At 31.6% G+C, this 9931-nt stretch overlaps 1 protein-coding gene across 1 annotated transcript; it reads left to right on the forward strand.

The window, feature by feature from the left end:
• Window positions 1-238: 238 nt before the first annotated feature.
• On the forward strand, window positions 239-7226 carry LOC129926216 (uncharacterized). Its single transcript, XM_056028752.1, has 7 exons — window positions 239-299; window positions 1150-1317; window positions 2600-2794; window positions 2953-3138; window positions 3862-4065; window positions 5309-5443; window positions 6860-7226. Exons 1-6 carry the CDS (start codon window positions 239-241, stop codon window positions 5338-5340), a joined length of 846 nt encoding a protein of 281 aa, XP_055884727.1. The 3' UTR covers window positions 5341-5443; window positions 6860-7226.
• Window positions 7227-9931: the final 2705 nt, after the last annotated feature.

A 9931-nucleotide genomic window follows, 5' to 3' on the forward strand; every position in this document is an offset into this window, starting at 1 on the left:
AATGAGGTCGATTGAAGACATATCAACATCGTATTATTTCATTAAACTAGTTATGCATTCTTATTATTGTGAAGGTTTGATAAATTGAAAACAATGTTACAGAAATAAAAACTTAATATAAACTTTTGCTAAAACTATTGCGTGATATATTTATTTTTATTTTTAAAGACTGAAAAAGAACCTGATACTGTTATTTATTTGAAATGCTTTAAAAAAATCTATATCATTTCTTTATAAGATGGGTGTGATACTAATTGGTTCGGATCCAAGTGCCAATACCAATGTCATTGCCAACAGCAGTGTGATACTAAAGGCAATTGCCAAGGCTCATGTGAAATAGGCTGGTTTGGATACAAGTGTCATTATCGTAGGTTCGGTTAAATGTTTTAAAAAGTGTTTATAGAATTAATTATTGTAATAGTTTATTGTAATTATTTTATGATTAAAATTTATCAAAGATTATAAGTCTTCGGAAAAAAAAGTTTATTTAGTTTTGCTATTGTTCATCTGGAAAATACACTAGAATAAAATTTCTTCATATTACTAAATTACTTGCGTTACGATTATTTTAAAGCCGAGTGCAATAATTGCAATACGCTCAGAAAAAACAAAATTTTAAAAAGAAAACTTATTTCTCAACTAGATATAGAAGCACTTGAACTTTATTTGAGTATTTAGAGATTACAAAAAAAAAAAAAAATGAAAAAATTACAAACTTGATATTATGTATCATTTAGTTAGGATCAGACATGTAATTCAATTTGTGATTGGTGGTGGAAGAAAGGTGTATCTTTGTTAATGTAACCGTGATCGCATTTTAGATGCATAACAAGAAACGTGTTTACTCAGGGTACAAGAGGACTAAACTAACTGATACCACCTCATTTGTCAAGTATGACTTCTTTCCCCTTTTCTATACCAAACAAAATATTGTTAGGGTGTGGAAGAAATAACGCGTACAAACTTTTTTTATCAGACAGACAGATGGAGTGAGTTTATATAAGCTTTGTAAAAAAACAAATGTAATTTATGAAAGTGTATATTTTAATAGAGCTTGTTATATACTAGAGATATTCATTTAAGATTGTATAATTAAGAATATTATTCGTAACACAATTCAATACTAACTTTTTACGCTTTATTACATAGGTGATGTTTCTTCATTAGATGTCATTGAAATTCAAGCCACGGATGAACGTATGTTTCAAATTTTAAAAGACAACAATGACAACACATGTGTCAATACCGAAGCGATAACTATTGAGTGGAAAAGGTTTTATGCCATACACTGGACACGAGTGGTTGTTACTGATCCAGGTTAGGTTACTGTGTTTTGTTGAAGTTTTAAATGTATATGGTAAAAGCTAATGTGTAAATAGATTTTAGAAGATTATGCATCATATCATCCAAGGCCCAGTGTAGCACCCTCTTTCTTGGGCATTTTAGGCATTCATATTTGGTACATTTACAGTTATACCATATTCATTAAGTCTCTTTTATGTGTTCTAAATCTCTTTTTAAATGAAGTACCTGCTGTTTTAGTTAAGTTTAAATAAATTATAAACAAAAATACAAAGAGAGTTTGTGTTATTACATAAACTCAGACGATAGATAAAAAATATGTATATACATTTAATATACATATATATATATATATATATATATAGTGGCGTAGCTAGGGTGGGGGAGAAGGGAGAGAATTATTTACTTGAGGCGGACCCCAAAATGAGTGTTCTTTACATTAAAAAAATAATACGCGAAATGCAGGGGCCAACAAAGACGTCAAACCCCCAGGGCCCCCAAATGATGGGAAATTCATAGCTACGCCCCTATATATTTATATATAATAGCTGATGACATTACAACGCTAAACCACAGGTGACTATTTTCTAGCTCCCAAATTCTTCAAATCCCTTTATTTTTTGGTCTCATACATCCTACAAACAATGGGCTCGCAACAGCCTATTATTAGAGTATCCACAAGCGCTTCTTAGGATCATCCTCTTCCTGTGGAAATAGTTTAAATGAGGAAACATCCCAGTATGTTGCTAGGCAGTAGAAGCAATTAGAGAAGCGATACAGGTTCCTAGTCATACACAGGGCCTGTCCTTACGTCACTGCAATCTATGCGGTTGCTTTCATAAAATCCCGCGCTAATTCTTGGTGTAAAATATTAGATTAAACCATTTTTAATTATAACACGGTTCCCGCGGCTTCCTGATTTTCCAGCAGCTCCTTCCTGTAAATTTCCTGAAATTGCGAAATATAAAAGAAAGTCTGAAAATCTACTGACATTATTATAATATCCTGAAAATTCATAAAAATCTCCTGAAAAATAGACAAAATTGTCCTTTTGGGTTGTCATCGTATATGGAAAACGCAAAGTCTACGCGCGAAAAAAAATCGGCAATGTCATCTTTCATTTCTTAAAAATGTAATGCAAAGATGAATTTATTTATTCTCTAATAAAATATCTTAATTTTCAGTTACTATCCTTATCCCTAACGCGCAATTCGTTTTACATGGGGCCCGCAATAGTTATGGCAGGCCCTGGTTATACATAGGACTGAAAGCTGTTTAAAAACGTATTATTTTCCAGCTTTGTTGTATAACGACCTTCACGTTTTCTCTCGAGAAGTACGATCGGACAAAGAACAAGAAGTCAACATAACAGCTTCTATTGTACACAATACTTCTATAGATCTATACTTCACAATAAAAACTTTGGCAAGGTTTATCTTGAGAAGTAAGAGCAACGTGAATCTTGGGATTTGTTCCATGTGGATAAGTGGAGGTAAGCTTTGATCAATAGAAAAGGTTGAGAAAAAGTAAAGTATATACAGTGAATATACACTCATGATTAAATAACTGGTGTGACACTTTCAAATAAAACTTCCAAGAACAGAAGGAAATACTTATGTAATATATATGTGCATATATATATATATATAGGACGTAACGTTGCTTTGAAACAAGTTACTAAACAGAGCAGTGTATTAGGGATGTCACAGTCAAATAATGCAGTGGATGGAAATAGGAAAACTTGCTCAAGAACTGATCCCCAAGATGGCTCACCACATTGGAGTATAACATTTGCAATACCATACCCCATCAGAAACTTTGCGCTACACTTTGAAGGTAAAATAATTATACACGTTTACAGATTAGATAATTCTGTATTCGTCCGATATTTGTCTTTGCCAATACAAACCCTTATATAACCTTTACTATTACTATTTTACCACTAGTGTACTATATCTTTAAGCATAATGTTTGACCATACAAAACAATTCCATGTGATAAATACTCTACATCGGCCTCTATGGTCGAATCCTCTCTCCTCTGTCGTAATGTTGAATGTTTAAGTCTGGACTAGGATATCATAGTATTGCTTCCTCTAGATACATCAGAAACATAACTAAAGATGGACAATTCGCAATATTCACTTAATATTGGTCTAGAGGGGTGTGAATAATTTTGTAGATAATTCTACTTTCACATAAGGAATAAATTGTATATGTTTTATGCTGGGGGATATGCTATTTTGTTTGAATCTTACTGAGCATAAATACGAATATGATTATTTTAACGCCACAATCAGCAATATAGTAGTCTCGTGGTAAAAATACTTTCATTTTACATTGTATAACATGTCCATGGAATGTTAGAAATGACGCTATTTCAGCATTTTGCAATAATAATATAATCTTGAAGCACATTAAATTTAGCCATTTTTCTCCAATCTATTTGAGTCAGTTTAGCTTTCAATGAATAAGATAGAATGAAATGGTAGTATTACTATTATGCCTAATAGTAATATTTTAGGATAATATTGTTATCGTTGTTGACACTAATTTACAGCGAAGAACAGATTGTATATGTATACAATGAAGTCAATCAACGAACATGGTCAAGATGTTGGTGCATATACAAGTACATATAAGGACGACTTAGATGAATTGATTTCAGCAAAAACAGTAATGGTAAAGTCTATCAAAGTCCAAGTTGACCATAAACTAACAGGAGACGGGTCTCTAGTAATATGCGAATTTGAAGCTTATACAGGTATGTCATTTTATTAATTCAAAGTTAAAATACATTTACTACAAATAATGCAATGTACTTACTACTAGTATTAAAAACAAACAATGTGAGTGTGTCTTATAAATAAACTAATCGCGTCTTGGGTCCACGATGTTTTTCTAATTACTTTTGAAGTTTTTTCATAAGAAGTTGCTAATATTGTTTTTATAATAATTAAAGTTATTATCTGATGTATTTTTGTAGTGCGGGAAAATAGTGAAGATTATGAAGTTGCCGTATCATTTTAATATTGATATTGAATTCAGGGTACCGAAATGTGATAAATATACAAGGTAGCACCTGAATTAACTGCCTTTTTACAAAGCGTATAAAAATTCACTCTATCTGTCTGTCTATCTGTCGGTCTGTCTGTCTGGTAAAAGGTTTAAAAGTATAAATATGGATTTAATTCCTTTGTTACGTTTTGACATCTATTTTTCTCCCATTTCCCATTCTCGGTGAATACAAAACTGATAAATTATTTATTGTACATGACAAGAAATTAATCAATCCAAAAAAAAACAAAAAAAAAAAAAACAAGCACCTAATTAGTTGATTACTTGTTTCCAACTCTTGGATCATGTTGAAATTTTGCATAATTATTAACAGTCGATGATAATACACGAATCATCCAAAAAATTAACAATTAAATTAATTAATTAGTGCTTGAATTATTAATTTTGTTCTATTTAAAAGAAAGGGAGCTAAACTCCCTGCCCTTGTCTGATAAATTATCGGTGGTTTCCCTTCGATAAGATTAGTTCGTAAACAGTAATTGTTTTTGCTATAGCCTGTTTAATAGATGCACTGACTTAGAAATGGTGATTACATTTTATTTTTGTTAAATTCAATCTACATCATTGCCTTGAAACAAATTACACTGGTACACTAATATCTACAGCCCTGTGAATTTAATCAATGTAAAGTAAACTAAACACCTTTAGAACATGTAGTATGTCAAAGCTCTATGTTAAATGAGATCAAACGTCTTATAACGTTAACTAGAAAATTGAGTCTTAAAAGCTGACTTTCCTGAAGGAGCTTTCACATAAAGACAAAAATGCTAGGACAAAAATGCAACTGCAACTGGTGATTACAAATACCCAACCTGTGACCGAAGCTGTGTAACAAGGATTGGCCTCGAGATGTAAAATTTCACAGAGAATAAAAAAGAAATTGTATTTAAACTTTTTGCGTTTATATATTTTGATGTTCACAATTACAGAATGCCCACCAATGAAGTGGGGCTTAGAGTGAGACAATGACTGTAACAGTTTGTGCACGCAAGGTTGTCGTACTGATGATGGCTTGTGTTTAGATCAATGTGTTGGATACACAGATCCACCTATGTGTACAAAAGGTAAACTATTATGAACTTCGACACTCAATTTCTAGAATACTCAGTGTCAATAATATATTCAAATAATATTTTTTTTTAAATTGCGTTTTAAAGCTCATCTTTTTTATCTTTAAAAGAAAGTAAAATTTGTATACACACACTAAGCTCGGTACTGCTACCGACATGTTAAAAAATATAGGAGGATACCAGGAAACCTGTAGATCCAGTTTGACCAAACATATAGTGTTCGTCAGTCTTTCATGTTAATTCATAAGGGATTGGGGGTATGCTGGGTAAAATTTACGTATCCTTATACGAATTATAGAGTGATTTTTTTTCTCTTAATAATTAATGAATGTTAGAATCTTTGTTATATCAGATCTAATAGACTTAATAAAATTAATAATATTAATTAATAATATATCTTTGGCCTTTTAATCTAGACTTAGAAGACAATGAGCTAACTTTTCTTGAGCATTAATTTATTAAAATTTCAATGAGTGCGAAAATACCCAAAGACGAGTAGTCGTTCAATATTTTTATTTTCTTGTCCTCCAGCCAGATTAAAATTGTGTTCTTTTTTGTATTTGGAAATAAAATATATTGGTCTAACTAGAGTTTACCCAATCTGGCCAACGAGCTAGTAATTCTGTTTTGAACAACGAACTGCAACTATTAAATTTGTAAGAGTCTTTTTCAAGAACCACGTCCTCGCGCCCAGAAGTTTCCACCCAGGTTTTAGGTTTTTATTTCAACAAAGTTACAAATGGAATAGAGCTATCGCAAAAATGATTATAAATGTGAAAATGTTTTCGGGACCTCGACGAAGAATCTCGGTCCTTGTTTTTATGCGATGTTTGGAGATTTACAAACCACTCGGTATCATTAAAATCATTCAAGATTATTACGAAATCAATCAAGGTTATTATAAAATCAATCAATCAAGATTATTATAACATAAATCAAGATTATTATAAAATCAATCAAGATTATTATAAAATCAATCGAGATTATTATCAGATTAATGAAGATAACTATAAAATCAATCAAGATTATTATAAAATTTATCAAGATCATTTTAAAATCAATTAAGATTATAATAAAATCAATTGAGATTATTATAAATTCAATCGAGATTATTATAAAAATCAATCAAGATTATTATAAATGCGTGGGATGATTGTTAGGATAGTAAATAAACCTCATAATGAGTCTTTGGTCATTTTAAATGCATAACCACACTTAAGCGTAGGCTGTTCAATTTTCACAGTTTAACGAAATGTCTTTTACATTTTTTTTTCTGTTAAGCGATACGTGCCTGTCTATTTGTTTCCTTCTATAATTCGAAATTTAGATTTTTAACTATTATGTACTAAAATATATGTCCTAAATTTGGTTTAAAATAAATGAATAAAGTTTTTATGATGTTATTCCCAGCTTGTGAAAATGGTTTTTATGGATTCAACTGTTCACAACAATGTTCCACTACTTGTAAAGATCAACTTTGTCATAAAGAGAATGGAAAGTGTATTCAATGTGCTTCTGGATACAAGGGTGACTACTGTACCGAAAGTAAGCAGCGTTGAAACATTTTTGGTAAATTTAATAATTAACTATGCACGCATTAACTTGTTATTTGTTAATTTTCGTATTAATTTCTATTTTTAAAAAGTCATTCATTTTAATTACGTGTATGCATCAATGCAAAATGAAATGATATTCTTGTAGGTGAATGCTTACAAAAAAAGACATTAACCGTTCAATTATCTAACATTTAATCGTCTATGAGCTTTACCGCTCAGCCACCGCGCCTCCCCTGGCTCAACTGATGTCTTTTAATTGATCTAATTGTTTTGAAAAAGCTCAATCTCCTATTCGAATACTCAAAAAAAAAAAAAAAAAAAAAAATTCCGCAAAAAAAAAAAAAATTCCGCAAAAAGAAATGTTCAGAAAAATGAAGTTTATAAGATTACTATTCATTTTAAGTTAGGTCTAACTTATAATGCATACTAATTAGCTTTTTCTCTTTAAAAAACTGCTTGCATAACTGATTTTAAAAATTAGATTTTTCGCTTTCAGAAAAAAAAAAGTAGTCGTTGCATCAGAACTTTGAATGGTCTAAAATATTGTGATGTCGGATTTTCCATATCTTTTCTAGTTTACGCGATCTAAACGGGACGGACGGACAGACATTTCGCACAAAACTAATAGCATCTTTTCCCCTTTCGGGGGCCGCTAAAAAACAAAAGCGATATTTTGCGCGTCAATAGTAAATCTAAAAGGCAGATCTGAATGTTTATCGGCTTTTTGTTGTAAAACTACTATCTACTGTAGATGGCTCGTAAAGTTAATTTGACAGTGATTTTGTAGATAGTAAAGTATGAATAAAATGCAAAGACGAATTTATTTTCTAAAACAAAATGTTAATTTTCACTTGTTATCCTTATCACAACCCAAATTAGGCCCCGCGCAATCCGTTTCGCATAGGGCCCCGCAACCTGTAGGACCGGCCCTGTCTGGGAGAAGGCCCTCCGTGCTGCCTTTAGGCAATTTATACACTGAACGACTTAACACCACAACACACATTGTCACGTACAAGTTACAGGCACATGGTAACATAAGAACAGCAACTGATACAATAATTGATATTCAATGCTATGAGACTGATCAAGTCATTAGTATATACATCTATAGATATTTACGGTTAGAAAAATAGGTCATACCTATTAAATAAAAGTTATGTTTCTATGATATAATGTCTTAAGGTTAGATGTATAAGGAACATGAAAATAAATATAACAAGGTTACAAAAACAGTTTGTGTAGAAACACAAACTCAAAATCGGCCCCCGAAGTGGTCCACCCAGGCAGGTAAAAGGGCAGGTTTCAATATTATCAGAATGAAATTCTATCCAAAAAAAATGACAGATAAGAACCTGTGAACCTGGCCTAACTGATGACTTATAATGAATATCTAATTGATCTAGATCTAATTGTTTTGTAAAAAAACAAAACATTTCCGTTAAAAAAAAATAAATCAATGTTTAAGTATACAATTCATTTACCGCACTACAGTTTAAGTAATAATATTTACAACTACTTATTAATTGTTGTTTTAAATTATGTCCAAATAATTCGCATACTAAATAGATTTTTTCTATTTAAAAAAATAGTAAACATTTTTGTGTGAAAATATAGTATTTAATATGACAAAACTTACATAACTCAACCATACAAATGTAAAAAAATAAAGTTTGACAAAAATCTACAACCGTACCCATAAATGTGTTACAAATATGGTAAATAGTCTTCTCCACTAATAGAGAGCTTCCCGTGATCAATAGCGTGAATAGTTGTAAAAGAGAAGTATTTTTATAAAAAAAAACTGCTTGCATAAGTGATTCAACAAATTAGATTTTTCGCTTTCAGGAAAGAAAAAAGTAGCCGTTGCATTAGAACTTTGAATGGTCTAAAATATTATGATGTCGGATTTTCACTATCTTTTCTATTTTACGAGATCTAAACTGGACTTACGAACAGACGGGCAAACGCACGGACAGACATTCCACACAAAACTAATAGCGTCTTTTCCCATTTCGGGGGCCGCTTTAAAAAAATAACCGACTGATACATGATATAGAATTTAAAAAAAAAGAGATCTCACGGACTGTATTAATGTGAATATGCATGAATCCAATGGCAAAAGATTCAATTGGCTTTTTAGTATTCCGCATATTTTACGAGGTTTAGCCACCGCTGCTTGAGTCTTTCTAAATTGTAACTAGTTAATGATTATTAATAACCATAATGTTCTATTAAACAAGTTTTTGTTGTTTTTTACTACAGAATGTAAAACCGGAAAATGGGGACGTAACTGTGTAAATCAATGTAACTTTAAATGCAAAGATCAATCTTGTGATGGAGTTACTGCACTCTAGACTGTTCCTCCACCTGTAAAGAACTGTTTTGTAATAGACTTAGCTACTGTATTGCGTGTTTATCGGGTTACACAGGACGTCATTGTGAAAAGGGTAATATATTTTTTACCTTTTTTTACGGAAGTCTAATTTAGGAAATATTCTTATCAAACAATACGTTCATAATAGCTTTTATTTTCTTTCTATTTTTTAAATGATGACAACTATTTCAGTGCAACTAGGTCTAGCATCAGAGACCAGCGGTCTAACATTTTCATCAGGTGTTGGTATTGGAGAAGCTGTTGGTGCTCTGGTTATCATCTTGATTGATATCGTAATAGTTATTATATGCAGAACCAGGCTAACCACATTAAGAGCCAGAAGCAATGACGAGTCAAAACATGGAACTCGACTACATAATTATGATGGTGTGAAACAAATAAATGAATACAACCACTCTAAGGAACCTTCTAGAACTACTTTTGAAGGTAATTGTTTTTATCCTAGACCCGGGGTCGGCAACCTGCGGCTCGCGAGCCACATGCGGCTCTTTGGATGTGAAGCTGCGGCTCTTTAGTTCTATGCGCAAATAT

This window comes from Biomphalaria glabrata, chromosome 5 (assembly GCF_947242115.1).
Source record: "Biomphalaria glabrata chromosome 5, xgBioGlab47.1, whole genome shotgun sequence".
Lineage (NCBI taxonomy): Eukaryota > Metazoa > Mollusca > Gastropoda > Planorbidae > Biomphalaria > Biomphalaria glabrata.

Coding starts and splice junctions, on each gene's coding strand:
- LOC129926216 (XM_056028752.1), top strand. CDS start 239: ATGGGTGTGATACTAATTGGTTCGGATCCAAGTGCCAATACCAATGTC. Junction 300..1,149: donor CAATGTCATTGCCAACAGCA/GTGTGATACTAA, acceptor TTTATTACATAG/GTGATGTTTCTTCATTAGAT. Junction 3,139..3,861: donor CTTTGCGCTACACTTTGAAG/GTAAAATAATTA, acceptor ACTAATTTACAG/CGAAGAACAGATTGTATATG.